The sequence below is a fragment of the Xiphophorus couchianus genome, chromosome 21, assembly GCF_001444195.1.
Source record: "Xiphophorus couchianus chromosome 21, X_couchianus-1.0, whole genome shotgun sequence".
Taxonomy (NCBI): Eukaryota; Metazoa; Chordata; class Actinopteri; order Cyprinodontiformes; family Poeciliidae; genus Xiphophorus; species Xiphophorus couchianus.
Window position 1 is genome coordinate 14,202,044 of NC_040248.1, and position 19,460 is coordinate 14,221,503.

The 19,460-nt window shown below is 41.6% G+C and overlaps 2 protein-coding genes across 3 annotated transcripts; one reads left to right on the plus strand and one right to left on the minus strand.

The window, feature by feature from the left end:
* Nucleotides 1-383: 383 nt before the first annotated feature.
* On the plus strand, nucleotides 384-12,753 carry si:ch211-217a12.1 (alanine aminotransferase 2-like). Its single transcript, XM_028005015.1, has 12 exons — nucleotides 384-509; nucleotides 671-875; nucleotides 6,264-6,353; nucleotides 6,503-6,611; nucleotides 6,758-6,891; nucleotides 8,144-8,387; nucleotides 8,564-8,643; nucleotides 8,863-8,999; nucleotides 9,779-9,953; nucleotides 11,629-11,784; nucleotides 11,866-11,978; nucleotides 12,205-12,753. Exons 2-12 carry the CDS (start codon nucleotides 729-731, stop codon nucleotides 12,293-12,295), a joined length of 1,476 nt encoding a protein of 491 aa, XP_027860816.1. The 5' UTR covers nucleotides 384-509; nucleotides 671-728; the 3' UTR covers nucleotides 12,296-12,753.
* An 84-nt stretch (nucleotides 12,754-12,837) lies between these two features.
* pdia4 (protein disulfide isomerase family A, member 4) lies at nucleotides 12,838-17,152 on the minus strand. Of its 2 annotated transcripts, none has more exons than XM_028005014.1 (10): nucleotides 16,871-17,152; nucleotides 16,347-16,524; nucleotides 15,773-15,978; nucleotides 15,560-15,698; nucleotides 15,254-15,459; nucleotides 14,993-15,151; nucleotides 14,706-14,857; nucleotides 14,374-14,530; nucleotides 13,600-13,833; nucleotides 12,838-13,490 (listed from the first exon to the last, which is right to left on the minus strand). In XM_028005014.1, exons 1-10 carry the CDS (start codon nucleotides 16,944-16,946, stop codon nucleotides 13,078-13,080), a joined length of 1,920 nt encoding a protein of 639 aa, XP_027860815.1. In that variant the 5' UTR covers nucleotides 16,947-17,152; the 3' UTR covers nucleotides 12,838-13,077. The 2 variants fall into 2 exon arrangements, with proteins under 2 accessions (XP_027860815.1, XP_027860814.1); XM_028005013.1 differs by having other exon boundaries at nucleotides 16,347-16,530.
* Nucleotides 17,153-19,460: the final 2,308 nt, after the last annotated feature.

Below are 19,460 nucleotides of genomic sequence, written 5' to 3' on the forward strand. Positions count from 1 at the left end.
GGAATAAGTTGCTCCACCTTTCATAAAAATACACAGGCTGTCCTTAAATATATCGCTGATATTCACTATACCAAATTTTCTAGGTTACCGAACAACACAGCAAAGCGTTCACCCTGCATGTGAAAATGATGTTTTTCTGTCGCAGATCTCATGCCGCGTTCAATGCGCTGGGACGGCGTGGAGACGTTAAAACGGAAAGCCTTCGTCCTTGTTCGGGTGACTTAAAAACAACTTATGTTGTAAGCATCGGTGTTTGTCCGCGGGCGTGGATATATAACTTGCTTCTTTTTCCTTGACTTTGTCAACGTTACGTCTGTAAAGTTAGATTTTCCCAAAGCCCTTTGGACGCACCATTGGCAGGCTCCGTTCAGAAACTGAAGGGAGGAAAGTCCAGCCAACCCGCGGACGGAGGCGTGGCGGTCCGGTTGGGAATATGAGCACCGGGAGGCTCCGAAGTCTCTCCAAGAGTCGGAGCTGACTTGAACTTTGTTTCCCCCGCAGAGCAGCTGGTAACCAAAGATTTTTTTTTTTTTTTTTTTATCTCTTCCTCTGCAGCGACCGATAATTTTATCTCCTCTTCTGCTGCGACCGACTTCTGTTAAATTGTTGATAACTTTCATTTGTTGTTCTTCTTCTTCTACTTCTAAAAAAAAAAAAAAAAAAAATTTAGAAAAAGCCTTCCAGTTTGAGGCACTGGCAGAAAGCGGGCTGAGCACAAAGCAGCCAGGATGTCCCAGCAGGCGGTGAACGGGGTGTCGTGTCGGGGGAAGGTGCTGACCGTGGAGAACATGAACCCCAACGTGAAGCGGGTGGAGTACGCGGTCCGCGGCCCCATCGTCCAGCGGGCGGTGCAGATAGAGAAGGAGCTCCGAGAGGTAAACTGACAACAGAGCCGAAGTGTCCGACAGAAACAAATGAAACCAACTATAAAAGTGGGTTTCATTTACATAATGCAGAGTTTGAGTGTTTTTATAATGCTCAGGCTTTTCTACAACTGACTGCCTCTTACACACCTGTTGGGAATTCCACCTTCACATGTGAAGATATTATCCAGCATGGTTTCCATCAACCAACCACTCACTCACTCACAGTGATAAAATATGCACTTTCAGTCCAGTGTTTTACCAAAAATAATTATATATATAAAAAGCTTTTCTTCGGTTGCGCAGACGAAAAAAAAAAAAAAAAGGAGTAATGGAAAACGCTGCAGCAGTGGAGAGACTTCTGAGTGACTCGATGTACATTCTGATGTATTGCAGGTCTGTTTTTTTTTACTTACTAATTGATTATTATAGCATTATAGATTATGCTGTCAATACGGAAACTAAGCAGTGGCAATAATGATCTTCCTAACAACTTTTAACCCTTACACATCTGTTTATTTAATTATTTATCTGATTTTTTTCAGTGTATATTTGCAACTTATGAAATTAGTGAAAGCCATAATATGTTTTTATCCAGAGTAATGGTCCTACATGCACTTGGAAATCACCTTACTTCAGTTTTTATAAACGATCTCTCTCTTTTGGACCAAGCAATGCTTTTTTTCCCCCTTATTTCTTCCCTCTGGGTTTGACTGGAATGATGGTGGTTGTGTGGGCTGTAAGTACGGAAGGCAAAAAGTGCCACCTATCCAAGAAATTGTTATATAATTTTACAATTATACATATATAGTAATATAATTGTACAATTCTAGAATTATTTTTACAAGACATAAAAAATAAATAAATAATATCCCCACATAATTGTTCAACTTGAAATAAAGTTTGATATTCAAAGTGTAGTTTTCCAAATGTAAAAAAAATATATATATAATTGTTTCTCTAACAGTAACTATTACTATAGACCAATCATCTTGACTGGAGCAGCACTATAAAGCTGACAGATGAAATCAATTTCATAATGTACCGGAGCATTTGACCATGAAATAACTATTTTAATAGTGGCATAGTTAATCTGTTTTTTTCACATTTAAATAATGACATGTCATATTTTACTTATGAATGTGTATTTTTTTAAATCCCTTTTCACTAAGTAGTAACACATTTCTTTGTAGTGTTCTGTTTCATTTATGTACAAAATCGTGGCACTTCCTACCCTCCATAGTATGCTGGTGTGCCCATGGTGGTGTTAACGGATAGGACTGACGTCATTATATGTCTGTTTGCACGTTTGTTTTGTTTTTTTGGCGGAAAAAATAATGACACGTATAATCTGCATGAAACATATCAGCCTGTTATTTTTACTTGATTTTATTTAGCACTTGCCTCATTTTACTGCAGTTCCACAGAAGACAAGTAAACACATCTGAAAGAGGAATTTAAAGTAAAACTGCAACTAAAATGGAAGAAAAAACAATGAAACATAAAAACAGATATAGTTGGCTGTCTTATGCCTTAAACGATGTCACCAGAGTCACGTTGGTGTGAAAACTTGTTTTGTGTGGACCTCCCATCCTTATTTACAACCGAAAAGCATAACAAATAGAAAAAAAACATGATGACGGCTTGTTGTGGCAAAGTGCCTCTCAGTTGAGTTAGATTGAATTTACAGACGTTTGGCTTGTAGCTTTAAATAAAAAACAACTTTTGAAGATAGTGGACAAACATAACAAACCATAATGTCCATGTTCTGTTCCATATCTGATTAAAATGTGAAAACCTATCATTCGTTTTTTAGACAGCTTAGTTTTTGCCGATTTCCTCTGCGATTAGCGACAGGACTGGGACAGCAGGTCGTTTTTTTCCCCTGTCGTGTTTTGTTTATATTACATTCCAACAGGGACGTTATTGATCTACTGGAGGAAAGATAAGCAGGTTAAAAGTGATGGGTTTTTTTACACGCCTTCTCGCTCTCCTCTTTCTTGAGACACATGATCAGCTGTAGTGGATAGCTCTGACTGGCTTTGAGTGCATTTAGCTCTCCTTTTGTCTGAGTTGCCTGCAGGATTCCGAGGACGTGTATATTGTAGAGCTTTGTTACATAAGATGGGCTGCACAGTGGCGCAGTTGGTAGCACTGTTGCCTTGCAGCAAGAAGGTCCTGGGTTCGATTCCCGGCCGGGGTCTTTCTGCATGGAGTTTGCATGTTCTCCCTGTGCATGCGTGGGTTCTCTCCGGGTACTCCAGCTTCCTCCCACAGTCCAAAAACATGACTGTCAGGTCAATTGGTTTCTCTAAATTCTCCCTAGGTGTGAGTGTGTGTGTGCATGGTTGTTTGTCCTGTATGTCTCTGTGTTGCCCTGCGACAGACTGGCGACCTGTCCAGGGTGTACCCCGCCTCTTGCCCGGAACGTAGCTGGAGATGGGCTCCAGCAACCCTCCCGACCCCATTAGGGACAAGGGTGAACGGAAAATGGATGGATGGATGTTACATAAGATGAGCATTCTCTGTCCTCTTTTGTGTCTTTGGGCTGACCCACTCAGAAGAAAGAGCCTGCTGGGGCCCTCTGGGCTCTGGAGGTTCAAAACAAGCAGCTCTGATGAAAGTGTTGTGCTTCTCGGCTGTCCACTTGTTTTTCTATGCTCATAACTGGGACGAATCATGTCCCGCACAGCTGACAAAATAATTACCTCAGAAGCAAAGTGGGTTGTGTCAGATATCTTAAAAACCAAATCTAAATCTAAGGCGTTTTTTTTTGTTTTTTTTTCCAGAGGGGTCGGAGGGTTTGTATTGCAGCAGTCGGATTTGCTTCCTGTCAGATCTGCTACTGGAACACTTTTACCGGTGGCTCAGCAGATTTAATGCATTTGTGCTGATGACCCTTATAAATCCTTACGCAGACATCTGGCATGACACTGCCTGCTCTGGTGAAAGCTGATTCAGGCTTGGATCTCAGCTTCTGGCAAGTCTGGTGTTTTCTGTCACAATAGCTGGGTGTCATCCAAGCAGGAGCATGGGAAACGTAAACTTTTCTGGTATCCGTACGACTCTACACACGTCTCTGTTTTCATTTCTTTGAGTGACCCGATGCCTAATTCCGCTTCATTTCATTACCATCTTAATGATTGCATTGTCCTTGGAGAATCACATGAGAAAATTAGCTATGCTTATTTTCCAGTTTGCATACGCAAGTCTAGTTTCTCTTTGAGAACTAGTTTTACGTCATGCCTTGGAAAAGTATTCGGAGCTCTTGGAGCGTTACACCACGTTGCCACAAATGTTGCAAGGTTTTGGACTATTTGCAAAATGCAAATAAATTTAGCATTTTGATGGCAACATCATGGTGTGTGGATGTTTTTTTTTTACAGGAGGTTCTGGGAGGAATCCTGATCAAGGTTGAGGTTTACCTCTCTGCAGGACAATGATAATAAAAGTGGAATGGCTCAGACCAAAGTGTAAAAGTTTAGACTGAAATCCTACAAAGAAGGCAAGGCTTGAAAACTGATGTGAACAAATGCTCTTCATTCAATCTGACAGAGCTCTAGCTGTTTTGGAAAGATAAATGAACAGTAGAAATTTTACAAGAATTTTATTTTAATTCATATGCATGGAACACTTTTTATATATATATTTGGTTAAAAACACGTTAGGCTTTACACTTCAACCAATTCTGAAGAAATCCAAATAAAGTACGCAGCGGTTTGTGGTTGTAAAAGGACAAAATGTGAAAAAAAGGAAGGGGGTTGTGAATACTTCTGCAAGGAAGAAAAAGGTTTCTGTTCATGAGCTCTACTCTGTCCTCTGGGTCACTTGGTCTGGCTGTGCTGGTCAGGCCTGTGTAGTCAGTGCCTGGTGCTGACTGAGCAGGAGAGCACAGGAAGTAACCGGCTCGGAGAACAACCAGACACTTTGTTGATAGAGATTAAAAAGCAAACGAGGTGCACCCAGCTACTTAGATCTGATTTGGTGTGAAGCTAGCCTTGTCATAGTTTTTTTTTTTTTTTTTTTTTAAAGATAAAAGAAAACATTATTTGGTGAGGAAGATTCTCTGTGATCACAGAATCCTTTCAAAAAGAGCCAAACACTTTTTCTTTTCTTTTCTTTTTTCTAAACTTTGCATGACCTGGACATGAACTGACAACATTGCATGTATTTCAAGTCCTGTACTCTACACCCGGCTGGAGCTGGACTTGTGTAAACATCCATGATGATCAAAGTTCTTCTGACCGCCTGATTGACTTCGAACGTTTCTGATTGACACTCTGACCTTTTTGGTCTGGTTACCATAAAGTGTGCTGTCGGTTTGGTTGACGTCATCTGAGAAACGGCAGCAGCTGCAGCGTGCCGGAACCAGCAAACAGACCCTGAGTTTGGGCGTGTCGTTTAAGTCAAAGAGATGAAGAGAGCCGGTGTGCTGATGAATAGAAGATGGCCAGAGGAAGCGAAGGAAAGACAGAAGCCTGTCTTGTGATTAGATTAAGCCAGCATGTCTTGGTGAACATGCAGCCCACCAACTGTGGGTGGATTGTGTTTTTGTAAGACTCAGCAGTCGTTTAACACACATCAAACCAGACTGTAAAGTATAAGAGGGGGCGTTCTAATGGGGGAGCGACGGGTCGATGCAGGTTGAAAATAAGCTGTGCCTTTTATTTTGACTTGCAGTACGATGCTAAAGTACGTCCGAAACGTTTTCTGATTTGATCACTTTACACACTTCATTGTGCACCATTAGCATTTTATTTGTGCAGAAATAAATAGAAACATAAATTTTACTAACAAAAAGTGTGGTGGGCGTTTGTCATGAGCTCTCCTGATTCAGTCTTTTGTAGGACCACCAACTGCAATTTAATGTATCAGGTTACATTACATTGCAGTTGCAAAACGTTTGGACTTTGTCTCCACCAGCTTTTCACATGATACTAAAAAAGTCCCCCATTCTTCTTTGAACAACTCCCTGAGTCCAGATTGGACGAAGAGCACCTGTGAAGTCTGTTTTTAAAATCCTGGCATAAATTCCCAGTTAGATTAAGATATGGATTTTAACTGGGCCATTTTACTGCATGAACATGCTTTGATCTAGTCCATGCTGTCGTAACCTTGGCTCATTTAGGGCCGAAGTCCTGTCGGAAGGTTAGACAAACACAGCTTGCTAGCTGTGTGTTAGCATGTCACATGAAGCTTCAATAAAATGCAATAAGGTTTCTCAATGTAATGTGGCAAAAGGAAGAAAAGGTTCTAATGGTGTCAAAACTTTTCCAAGCCACTCAGTCATAACAAGTACAAGTATGAATACAGTACAAGTTTCTACAGATTTGAATTTTGCATCCACAAAGGTCCGCCTCATTAATTTGACTTTTACACTTTCTGGTTTTGTTGTTGCAGGGTGTGAAGAAACCTTTCACAGAAGTCATCAAGGCGAACATAGGCGATGCCCAAGCTATGGGTCAGAGACCAATCACATTTTTCAGACAGGTTAGACTCACTGGCTGGATTCATCCTCTAATTGTTTGCTGTGTTTGCACTTTTGCTGATAATGTGGAGCGCTCATTGACGGACAAAAAAAAAAAAAGAATTTGTTGCAAAGCCCGGAGCTAAACCACATATCCTCATCTCTCTCTCAGGTGTTGGCTCTTTGTTCTTACCCGGAGCTTTTGGAAGACAACAAGTTTCCAGAGGACGCCAAGAAGAGAGCTCGGCGTATTCTCGACGCCTGCGGGGGTCACAGTATAGGTCAGACAACTCCCCGCCCACCGCTGTGCTCCGTCCAGTCGGTCACGTCTTCGAGCTGCTCTGTACCGTCACAGTCAGTCTCTGTGTGTTAAACAGTGTCAGCTTATCTGTGCAGAACTTTCAAAGTTCACTTTGCTGTCCTGCAGGGGCCTACAGCGCCAGCCAGGGAATCGAGTGCATTCGGCAGGATGTGGCACGTTACATCGAGAGGAGAGACGGCGGCATCCCCTCCAATCCTGACAACATCTACCTCTCCACCGGGGCCAGCGATGCTATTGTGGTATCTGTCACGCCTTTGACACCTCCTCCTTCACAGACTGGTGGCATGCTGCGGAGCTGACTTAATAGACGTATTGTTCCTTTAATCCTGCGAAAGCGACACGGATTTCACAGAATTGGCATACATTGAACGCCTGTTAATTATATATTTACAGAGCTGTACTTTGCACATCTTCGACTTTAATCCACACACAAACCTTTATCACCCTCACTTTTATGTAACCATTTCACACAGCTGAGTAACTTTAAGATATAATCTAGCACAAAGAGATAACAACCAGCCCATGCAGTAATAAACACTGGCATATCTGGCATAGAGTCTACAGGCAGCGGTGTCAGGTTTTAAATTATTTCACTGACTCAGATATCCCTAGGATGGTATGCAGGGTGTCCACATGTCCTTAAAAGGTCTTTACAATTATCTTAATTATGTTAATCACTATTTAAATCTTGTATATTCTACATAGTTTTTTCTCTCACAGAACTTTTCTGTCAGGCATAAGTTTGAGTCTCGTGCCTCATTGTGTCCTGTGACTCAAGGCGGTTGATGCTGCCGATAACTCGCTGCTAATAGGCCCTTGCTAACTAGCTAACCTTTTGGTGACTATCATAGATAAGTGCAAATTTATTTCCAGTCACTTCTGTAGCCGACCCGTACGAGGCTCGGTGGATTCTGTGCAAAAAACCCCTAACTTTTAAGCTTGCAGCTATGGGAGCTGTAGAGAGCCATTCAGTGTTAAAAGCACATAGTGACTACCAAAAACTACAAACAGACTGCAGAAATTTTATAATATATGCTACTATTGATTGTAATACAGCAGGATTCCCCAAACATTTCTTTATATTTATAGTTTTTTGGGGGGGTGGCTTCAATTTCATCCAAAGTGGCATCAGAAAGTCTTGAAAAGCCTCACATTTGACTTGTTGAAATCTGCAGATATTCTGGTATTTTCTGGTGCTGCAACTCCTCTCTACATTCTGAATAGGGAAAGTTTTTGGTGTGGGCCATAGGGCTCACCATCCAGGGTAGCATGAATAGCTGGGGCACCACTGGCAAAAATCTCAAACACAATTTGAAATGTATAAAGGCTTTATTGTATTTGTGAAATCTTTGGAAAATTGTTTTGGGTTTGAACAGCCGTAGATCGACATGAGCTTCTCAGTGTCTACACCGACTCCAGGTTCCTTCATAAATGATCTGCTTGTAATGGCATCCAAAATCAAGTCGGTAAAACACTTCTCCAAAATCTCAGACCGTTCTGAAGCTGCTGGTGTGCGGCGAGGGTCGAGACCGCACTGGGGTGATGATCTCAATCCCTCAGTACCCTCTGTACTCGGCCGCCCTGGCGGACCTGGCCGCTGTGCAGATCAACTACTATCTGGACGAGGACAACTGTTGGAGTCTGAGCGTGGCAGAGCTCAAGAGAGCACTAAATGAAGCCAAGCAGCACTGCAAGCCCCGCGTGCTCTGCATCATCAACCCCGGGAACCCCACAGGTACATATACACAGAGCCCTGCACATTTACTGGCAGAAAACTTTGTTTTGTATATACTTATTTTGTGAAGAAAAAAAATGCATCTATCTGGCAATAGAAATATTCCAAACATCTTAATTCACTCTTCGACTGCCATTACTCTAAACGTAATGTTCTGTTTTGTTTTTTTATTTTAGGTCAAGTGCAGAGCAGACAGTGTATTGAGGATGTGATCCAATTCGCTAAAGAGGAACATCTCTTCCTGATGGCTGATGAGGTAAAAAAAAAAAGTTTAATTCATCTAAAAGCACAAACAAAGTTTTAAATGATCTCAACTGTTAGGTGGAAAATCAAGGAACTCAGCACCGATTTAGAGGAAAGACATTTATTTTCTGCCTATATATAGGCCCCATTCGCAAATCTGTATTAATTTATTTCCAGTTCATTTAATTCCTGTGTAAACAGAGTTTGTTCTGAAACCATTTTCCTCTGGCAGGTCTACCAGGATAACGTGTACGCTGAGGGCTGCAAGTTTCACTCCTTCAAAAAGGTTCTGTTTGAGATGGGACCGGAGTATTCCAGCACCGTGGAGATGGCCTCCTTCCACTCCACCTCTAAGTGCTACATGGGAGAGTAAGCGACTACATTTATGAATTATTATACATAGGAATTCTCTAGCTTTTCTCTCTTTATAGTCAGGGTTCGTTCAGATGCTTGAAATCCTTGAAAATGCTTGGTGTTTTCAAGGTTTTCAATTCATTTCTGTATATGAAATGAATCTTGAATATTAAACACTCGAAAGTGTTTAACATTCTAGCTGTACCGATTTGTAATAAAGTGCAATCTAATGTTTTATTAAATGCCTAAATGTATTTGGTTATCAGCAGTTAGCTGCTGCTGAAACCAGAGATTTTTACACACTTAGAAAAAAGATAACAGGCAAAATTTTTCTCAGACTGAACGTTTCTTGTTTTAGGTTGTTTTTATTTGCTAAATGCCAAAAACAAAATTAGCAAAAATATTTTTACGTTTGAATAGTTACTATTCACATTGCCTCAATGACCTATTGATCTGTGTAATTGAAATAAAGGTTGGCTTATATTTTGTACGTTAAACCTTATTAAAATTGGGTTATCTTTTTTGTTAAATTTGCATTTTCTTTCCAGACCTGTCTGGTGTATAGTGTCTGTGTGATAGAGAGACATTTCCAAACAAAATCTTTTTATATTTTAGTTTTCCTTGTCCCTTCTGTAGAGTACTATCTCCAGTATTGCTGTGCTTGGTGCATCCTCTGTTGTTCTTGTTGTTAGACGTATTCCTGCTGGTCTACAGGTGGTGGAGTGATTCCTCCACGCAGATGTGTGTCGTGTAGTCATCCTCGTGTTTGCCTTCTCTCTGTTTGCCTCCATGAGGTGTGGGTTCCGTGGCGGCTACATGGAGGTGATCAACATGGACCCGGAGGTGAAGGCCCAGCTCACCAAACTGGTGTCGGTGCGTCTGTGCCCCCCCGTTCCGGGACAGGCCCTCCTGGACCTGGTGGCGAACCCCCCACAGCCCGATGAACCGTCCTACACTTTGTTTACGAAGGTGAAAAAAAAACAAAGTCTCCTAATCACACGTTGCACACCCGGATGCAGCAGCAAACATTTCAGCAAACACATTTCACTTATGTAAATACGCACAAGAACCGACGGGTATAATCTGCGCACACAAAGCTTTCATTGAGTGAGCTGAAGTCTTTACAAGGCAGTAATCGGCTTCTTGGTGCGGGAGTTTTGCTTCTTGCTGTTGGTTTCAAGCAGCAGCATGAGCTTTGCAAAGTGGATTATATGCAGCACATTATATAATGCACAGTGTAGTAATGATGCTAACCTGTTTCTGCTGAACTCACACAGGCAGAGGGGTTGTTCACAGTGAGAGGAAGTCATTCATTATGTGGCCATTGCTGAGTTCACTGGCAACGTGACTCAGACTGGAGGGATTTTTTGTGCTAGCATTGAAATCCTGCATATTTCAGCAATTTTCCAAGAGGGAAACAGTATATTTATGACTCTTCATTTAAAAACCTCTGCACTTCTCTGCTTCCTCTTACAATAAAGCAAAAAAAAAAAAAAGAAAACATACTTTGCACATTTCAGCTGGGCTTGAGAGCTGTTAAATCATTGAGGACAGTCGTGCCATATTTTCTGTAGACATATGACTGCTGCAGGAAGAGTTAAAGTTAAATCAAGTGTAGATTTTATTGTGAAGACTGTGGAAGAGCTGTTCATACTTTTACAGAGAGAAATGTTGGAACTTTGCTGCTCTTTGGTATTCAGAATCATTAATTGGTAACATAAGGTTACAGTATTGGTGTAAAGTGAAAACATATTTCTCCCTAGCAAAGTTATATAACTTTAGGGCCAACAATCACCAGCGTTCACTCAGTGGGGGAATGATGCCACCAAGTGACCCGATTAAAGTATCGTGGCCAGACAGTCAGTCAGCTATTTTCTCTTAAAAAGAAGAAAAAAAAGCACTTTCTGTTTTTGTTCCTTGTTGAATAATACAGAAGGCTAACTTGCATTTTTCACAGTGGCAGAAATGTTTAAATATTTTCAGTACATTTTCTTAAGGTACAATTATGCTACCCACTGTATTTCTGGTGATTTTAGTGATAGACCAACACAAATAATCTGAGGTTGAATCTGGTTTTAAAACTTTGGAAAAAATAAAAATCTGAAAATTGTGGTGAACATTTCTATTCAGCCTCTGATCCATTCTGCCTGCACACAGAGACTAAACCATTGGCCCGTTCTTCCTTATGAAACATCTCTAGCCTGTTGAATTTTGACAGAGGAACGTATAAACTTCTCTTTTTAAGTCTTGCCAGAAATTGTCAATTTGCAAAACAGTGCATGAGTCTGAAATGGGAATGATTGTTTTTATTTTCAGGGATCAAGTGGAGAAATTTAAAATAGGTTTTATTTTCATGTTAGTGGTTTCATGCTCAGTGGATTAACATACATTGATAGCACAAAGCAAACTGGAACAGCACCGTTTTGATGGAAAAACGCAAAGATCTCCTGACTTTATCCAACCAAGCATCTGTGAAACCTTCAGAACAAGCGACTCTGATCCACCGAGTTTCAGCCTCACATTTTACAGGATCTATTACAGCCAGTAAGATGCCAGCGCAGAATAGTTATTGTGGGAAAAGATGGATTCAGTTTCAGGTCATCGGTTAACTCCTACTCATTCTTCCCGGTTGCTTCCCTTCCAGGAGCGGACAGCAGTGCTGGCCGCGCTGGCAGAGAAGGCCAGGCTGACGGAGGAGATCTTCAACAAAGTACCAGGGATCACCTGCAATCCGGTGCAGGGCGCCATGTACACCTTCCCCCGCATCACTCTCCCACAGAAAGCCATCGACAAGGCCAAGGTCTGCTCTTACATTCCCCTGGTTGACTGGTGACCCAGCGCCAACATGTTAGCAGTCATGCATGTGTGTGCTTACCTGCAGGCGGAAGGCAAAGTCCCGGACATGTTTTACTGTATGAAGCTGCTGGAGGAGGAGGGAATCTGCTTGGTGCCAGGAAGTGGCTTTGGTCAGAAAGATGGAACCTTCCACTTCAGGTTTGCACTTCATGTTAATATTACAGAAGTATTCAGACAGCTTGAACGTTTTTCCCATTTTGTCTTGTTACAACCACAAACTTCAGTGTATTTCATGGTTTTGTACATCATAGCTCAACATAAATTAGAGCATAATTACAAAAATCACAAAAAACTCTGCTGCGCATCACAAACACATTCCTTCAACATCTGCACTATTTATGTTTTTGTTCTCTCCTCCATCCAGGATGACCATCTTACCTCCTACCGAGAAGCTGAAGGTGGTGCTGCAGAAGATCCGTGACTTCCACTTGCGATTTACCAACGAGTTTTCCTAACGTTCCCCCCCCTCACCTTTTCCGCTGCTGTTCATGAACCAACCAGTAGTGCCAGTATCTCAAGTGCCTTTGAGTGAATGAGGCAGCAGCTCTACAGTACCCAGCCAGAACCTCAAAAACCTTTGATGTTAAACAGAGACTTTTCTATGAACACCATATGAAGATGTTTTAAACATCTGTACATGAAGCACTTTTTAGCAACACACAGCCAGAACTATCTGGATTATGTTTGATCTTTGAGCCATAGTTACAGAAGCATCCCCCCCACCCTCCCCTGGAAAATGTTTTGATGCTTAATGATTATGTCTTAATTTAATATGTTAGGTGAATACAGGATTAACATGAAGCTCCATAATCAAGATCAGGGTACAGTCTGAGTGTTTTTAAGCTAGTTTCAAGATGTAGACATTTGTGATGATGTTTAAAACTGTGATTTTTAAAATGTGATTCTTTCCTGAGCTGCATGCACTTCCAGTCTCTTCATTTAAAATTTCTACAAAAACAACCTCTTGTTTCAATTCATCACCACAAGGAGTCTCGTCTGAGCGTTGGTGCAGAAAGCCACCATCATTTTCAGCTTTATTTAAAAACCGTCAGTGCTTACATGCTTTCAGAAACAGAAGCCGAACCTCTCGGAATGAACAGAAACTAAAAATAAATTTTGAAACACAAAGAAAGTCAGTAACACCGTTTAGAAACTGCTGCGTTCCCTTTGGCCTCCCAGACTCCAACAGACCCCCGCCGCCGTTTAGAGTTCTTAGCTCCTTCGTAGAGAGAAAGTCTCAAAGTTCGTCTCTCTTTAGAAGCTTTGTGGCGTGCTGCTCTACAAACTTACCGAGCGCCTCTACTGTTCTGTCTCCACCTTCAAATTTAACCGGGCTCTGCTTGCTGCCGCTGGGGGCAAAATATATCGTGGGGAAGCCTTCCACTTTGTAGCTGTCGTTCGGCACGTCGTTGGCGGTGGCGTCCATCTTGGCGATCACCAGGTTCTTCTCGGATTTGTACTTTTTTCCAAGCGCCACATAGTCGGGCTCCAGCTTCTTACAGTGGCCGCACCAGGGAGCGTAAAACTCGATCAGGACGTCCTTTTGGGTATCCATGACGATTTCGTCGAAGGTCTTTCCCACCACGACCTTAACTGGTCCCTTGTTGTTCTTTGGAACTGGTTGGGATTTGATGATGGGTTGCAGCTTTCCTGTAGACAAAATTCAAGACATACTGAAAAATTTAGCAAGCTTACGAAACAAAAAAAAAAAAAAAAACAACTTCCCTTAGAAGTGATGCAACGCGAAACAAAGACCCACCTTTCTTAAAAGCAACGACAAATTCTCTCAACACCTCTGAGTCAAACTCCTCCGGCTCCATGGCGAACTTCTTTCCTCCGTCGGCCAAAATCCCAACGTTCACTTCCTCGCCGCTCTCGCTCAGGCCCAGGCTCTTCAGCTCCTCGGCGTAATCTTCCTCGTCGGCGATGGCGAACGTGTACTCCGGAAAGTCTCTGGCGACATCCAGCACCTTGGACCTCCAGAACTGTGTGGCTGAAAGTGAAAAAGACGAGATGAAAAGCTTGAAAAAGCAGAGACGGTTCTTCACAGGTGGTGTGCAGCTGTCTGATCGGCTCCAAGATTAAACTTGAAGCCTCAGAAACATCAGAACTCAGAATGCAAACAAAATGATCCAACAGAGTAAACCAAGACCAGCTTTAATGGGAAATTATATTAACTTTTGACCTTAGGAAAAAAAGAAAAAAAAAGTCACTACAACCACAACAAAAATGTCACAAGTGTGTTGTGCATTTATTCAGTTCTCTCTACTCCAACACCCCTAAATAAAACCTGGTAAGTTACTTAGAACTCCAAATTGTAGAGCTGACTTTTTTCTTTTTAAAAACATTTTTAGATAAATAAACTTTCATTTCCCTTCCACTTTACTACTACAGTTTTTTTGATCTACCGTACAAAACCCCTATGAAACTAACTGAAGGTGTGGTTGTAGAATATCAAAATGTGATGTAAATGGGGTGTGAATACTTTAGCAAAACGGTGTACACTTAGCTGAGAATTTCATCTCCAACTCACCTATCCTGTAGTCGAAGCTGAAGTCGACTCCGTAATATACGACCACCAGGGGTCTCTTTGCGTAGCGCTTGGCATCGTTGCTGGGTTTTCTGTGACCCACCAGGGGAATGGAATGTTTTTTGAAGAACTCCTGGACTTCAGACACCGACATCGACTCCTGCACATTTCAGACACAGCAAGTTCCAAGCCAGATAGTTTTTGTGAGGATTGCTGCTCAATGCTTGCTTGCATCCTAGTGCCACAAAACTGAACTGAATTATTTTATATTCTAATCAAGTTTCACCTTCAAATTGAACTAAAAATAGAAAGAGAACTGAAACGGACAACCTCACCTTGACTGTAAGCTTGTTAGAGGCTGGCTCATACTTTGAGTTGAACTTTTCGGGCTGAATAATGACAATTTGACCAGCAGACGCTTTCAGGAGTTTGGCCACTTCGGAGCTGAAGGAGTGACGGAAGGTGAAGTCCTCCCTCAGAGCGTTACCTGCCAGACAGGAAACAGACAGAATAATAAGAAATATTGGAGACAATAATGCTATTGGTGTCCTTCTGCAGCAACAGTCTACAAATTAGGAATCAAAGTTAAAAAAAAACCAAAAAAAAACACAAAACCACTTACAGGCTTCAATGTAGATCTCATAGGCTGCATCCTGTTCGCTGGAGAAAATGCCAACAATGACTGCGTCGTCACCATCTTTGATGAGCTCCTGCACTTGCTTTGCTGCCTGCATCTGCTTAGAAGGGGGTCCTGCCTGCTCACTCATGAAGTCGACGATGCCTGAAGGTAAGAAGTAAAGGATCGTCTTGTTACAGGAACAACGAAAATGCACAGCGTCCTGTTAATTCAGTGTAGTGATGGTTTGGTCGGTAAAACGCGTACCGTACTTCTCCCTGGGTCCGTTGTACTCAAACGCTTTGCCCTTCCTGAAGATCTTCAGCGTTGGGTAACCGCTGACCCCAAAGCGCGAGGCGAGCTCTGTCTCCACGGTGGCGTCAACCTTGGCCAGAGGGATGGGAGGGGAACGCTGACTCAGCTCCTTTGCAGCCTTCTCGTACTCCGGAGCCAGACGCTTGCAGTGCCCACACCTGCGGAAGACAAACAGGTTTGTTTTATTTTAAATCACTGAACCAAGAAAAGGAGAGAGTCTAAATTGGAGCCCTACTCCGCATTTAAGAAGCGACTCACCATGGAGCGTAGAACTCCACCAGGATGATATCTGCGTTATCGACTGTTTCGTCAAAGTTGTCTTTGGTCAGGACCAGTGTGGCCTCAGGAGGCGGCTTCCAGCCCGGCTGAGACACCTCCATCACCCGCGCCACGATGTCTGCAGATACACAGTCAACCCAATTATTGATGCTCTTTTAGAAAACCTACAAAGAGCTGCTCCTGAATTCGCACCCTTCTCGGTCCTCTCTCCGTCGTAGTCGACGGGCTCTCCGTTTTTCAGGATCTTGATGGTGGGATATCCCGACACGTCGAAGCGGCTCGCCACCGCGTCGGCTTTCGTGGCGTCCACTTTGACAACAGGAATCGGAGGGTCGTTGTCCTTCAGAGTCTGAGCGATCTTCTCATACTCTGGGGCAAACTGCTTACAGTGGCCACACCTGGCAATATAAAGACAGTTCCGCATAAAGAAAACTGACAGTTTTTTGTTGCAATTTCTTTCAATACCGCTTACAGTTTTATGATAAAATGTTACAGTTCCTTAAACTTTCTTTTTTTGTGCAACCACAAACCATCTATTTTATTGGGATTGAATGTCATAAAATCAACAAAAGCTAGAGAAAAAATATGCACTTTTTTAAAGTTTGCACCTCCCAACAGGACAACTATAGTTAGAGCAAGCATGAAATAGTTGGAACAGAACATATTCATGTGTCAGAATGGCCCAGTCAAAGTCCAGAACATTGGGTGACAATTTCACTACTGGTATGCAAAGGTGGAAGACAGGCCCTAAAATAAGAAAGCGTACCATGGTGCATAAAACTCGACCAGAACCGTGTCTTTTCCCTCGATGAAGGTGTCAAAGTTGCTGTTGGTGAGAACCAGGACTCCATTCTCGTCTTTCACCTCCGTGTCATCCTCGTCGTTGTCATCCTCCTCTTCCTCATCATCACTGTCCTCATCGGCTGCCTCGGCTTTGTTTTCTTCTGCATCTTAGCAGAAATGATCCAAGATTTAGAAATCAAAGCAGATTTAAAAAAAGCAAGGAATATTTAGACATACTGGTAGTTTTGAAAACAGGAAAAACAAAACAAGAAAAAAAAAAAAAAAACCCACTGAAAACATGCAATTGCATACGTTTCCCACAGCGCAAATTCAGATTTTGCAGAGTTCTGCAGCCCTGTTGGCAATCCAGCCAATGCTAACTAGTAGGCTAATTATCCTCAGTTACTTAGCTAGCTAGGTTAAATGACAATAACTGACCGGAAACAAGTGTTAGCTGCGCTGTTTGGTCATTTCGGTTCATACAACACCGCGACACGCCAGACTCACCTTCTTCACACCTGCAGACAATCGCAAAGTGTGCAACGCCGAGGAGCACAATTAGCAGCAGAGCAACCTTCCTCATTGTCCCTGCGGTCCACCCGGGAGCTGTAGCCCTTTAATTAACTGAGCTAATACCGCTGATGAATGTCATCAAAAGGGTGCCTGTCACACAGACCCGCTGCCCGGATCAATACTGACGGCTTATTGCTGTGCAAACCTTTGGTTTTGTGGTTTCATACAAACTCTCACTTCTGAACGCACCACCGCCGCCTCCTCCCTCTGTAACTTGTCTGACTTGCCACGATCTGATTGGCTCTGACCCACCTGGCGTCCTCCAATCAGGGGTCGCCACTGAATTCCTCACTTTGAAACGTTGAAGATTGCCATTGGATACTCGTGTTGGTCTTTCTCTTCATCTTGAGTTCAAGGCAATTGGGCAAAAGTTTCAAACCACCGCAATATTTTTTTTTAAAATTCTTGGCACGCGAGGAGCCAAATAGTTATGTCTACAAAATCTAAAAAAATTATGCATGAAAACCAAATACCACCTAATGCACGACTAGTGATTTGTCACTTTTCAGTTATAATGTATGAAGAAGGAGTGGTGTGTATAATTTAAATACACAACTTGAACACATTTACTTAATTTCCAGGTTGAATAGATAACTGACAAGTTATCCAACAACCCTATCAACTTGTTAGCTCTCCAAAAAAGAACTGAAACTACTTTATACTGACATTTTTAGCAGTTGAACTCAAGATGTGCCAACCGTTTTTCATTTTGTTACATTACAATCCCCAAATTCAATGTGTTTTACTGTGATTATATGTGATAAGGCAACAGAAAGTAATGCATAAGAGTAGAAAAAATGATGCATTGCTCTAAATTCATTTACATAAGAAATGCACAGAAAAATCCAAAGTCATCCCAAGTCAATAACTTGCAGAATTACATTTTACAGCATCTACAGCTGCAAGTCTTTTGCTGAATGCCTACCAGCTTTGCTCATGTAAAAACTGAAACGTTTTCTGAAGGCAAATGGTTGTATTGGTTTACATTTAGGTGTCAAACCTTTCAACATTTTTACATGTAAAAAAAAGGTTGAAAATATGCATGACACAGATTAAATATGTTTTGCTCTGACTGAAATGGAAAAGGTTCTGTGTGACCCAGAAACCACAGTAGTGCTGTGTTAAACTACAGATTCTACAAGAAGAAAAAAAAATAAAATATATGTATGTTGTGTCTGATTGTAGGATTCACAAAAAACCTAAATGTGGATGTGATAGCTCAGTTGTGTTTTGATACGAAATTATTGCAAATAAATGGAAAAAGAATTTCAATCTTGCCTATACGTAATGTTATATATGATGTTCCAAGTATTATTAATCTAAGGCAGCTCTAGACAAATTAAATTTTAGCCTTGATTTAAAGGAACTCATTGTTTCAGCATTTTTTTTTCTCCTTTTAGTTTTCTAGACATTTGCTCTTAGAGGCACATAAAAACAATTTAGCTGTGTTAGAGCAGCAACCCTCTCAATAGCAGCTGGTGTGATCACAAATCCTCAGCAGGGGATCCTGGGATATGAGACACGTGAAGGTCAGCAGTGGAGGGCTGGTTTAGCTCTGCTAGATGTGAGGACCGAGACAGGATACAGAAAATAGCAGCAACTTTCAGGGCACAACTGAAATTTAATTGAGGAATTCAAAATTCACTTGAATATGCCAAGTAGAGCAGCTCAATCAAATCCAACAGTTTCAGTTTTTCACACTGGTCGTCCACAAAGCTGTTCTAATAGAGAAACTTCTAACAAGAGTTTTCATTGTGTTTATCCCCTTGATTTACAACCTGGAGTATTACAGTGGAGCAGACTTTGAACCACAATTACATTTTGTTTAAACAGAACTGTGTTATGAATGAGGGGGTTTTCTTTCAAGTCTGTTGCACAGTTCCTTAAATCTGGACCCATAATCTCTGCACAGTCTTAGTAAAGACCAAATGTAAAAAGAAATGCTTGTTGCATGCTTGTTATTTGACGTTTTTCAATATTAATGAAATTCTCCATATGTTCACCTTTTCTTATACTGTCGCATCTCTTAAACTTATGGATTTGGCCCGTCTTTTGGGAAACAGCTCCCTCTACTGGTCAGTTAAGTGTAAATCATGATAATATTCTCAGATCATTTGCGATTGGATCATCTGTATGATCACCTAATAATATGACATTTAATAATTAAACTGAACTTTGTTTTTCTGGACCTGAACAATTACACAACCCGAAGGAGTCTATGTGCTTTTTAAAAGCAGGATTTGGGCGCAAAACCTTGAATTTTATGTAAGTTTGTTTTTAGACCACAGGTGTTTAGTCAGCACTATATAGGCTCAAATGTAAACACACCTCCAAATGTCTATTTACTCAACCTCACCACTTCCCTTTGTTCTACTTTCTAAAAATTAAAACTCAACCAAAAGTTTGTCTTTGTTTGATACACCTGGTAAATTCTCAAGTGATCAGGTCTATGACATATTTTACGCTCTCACGTTTTTCTCTGTCCTACTTTGGAGGAACTATCAAAACAAAAACATTATGTCCC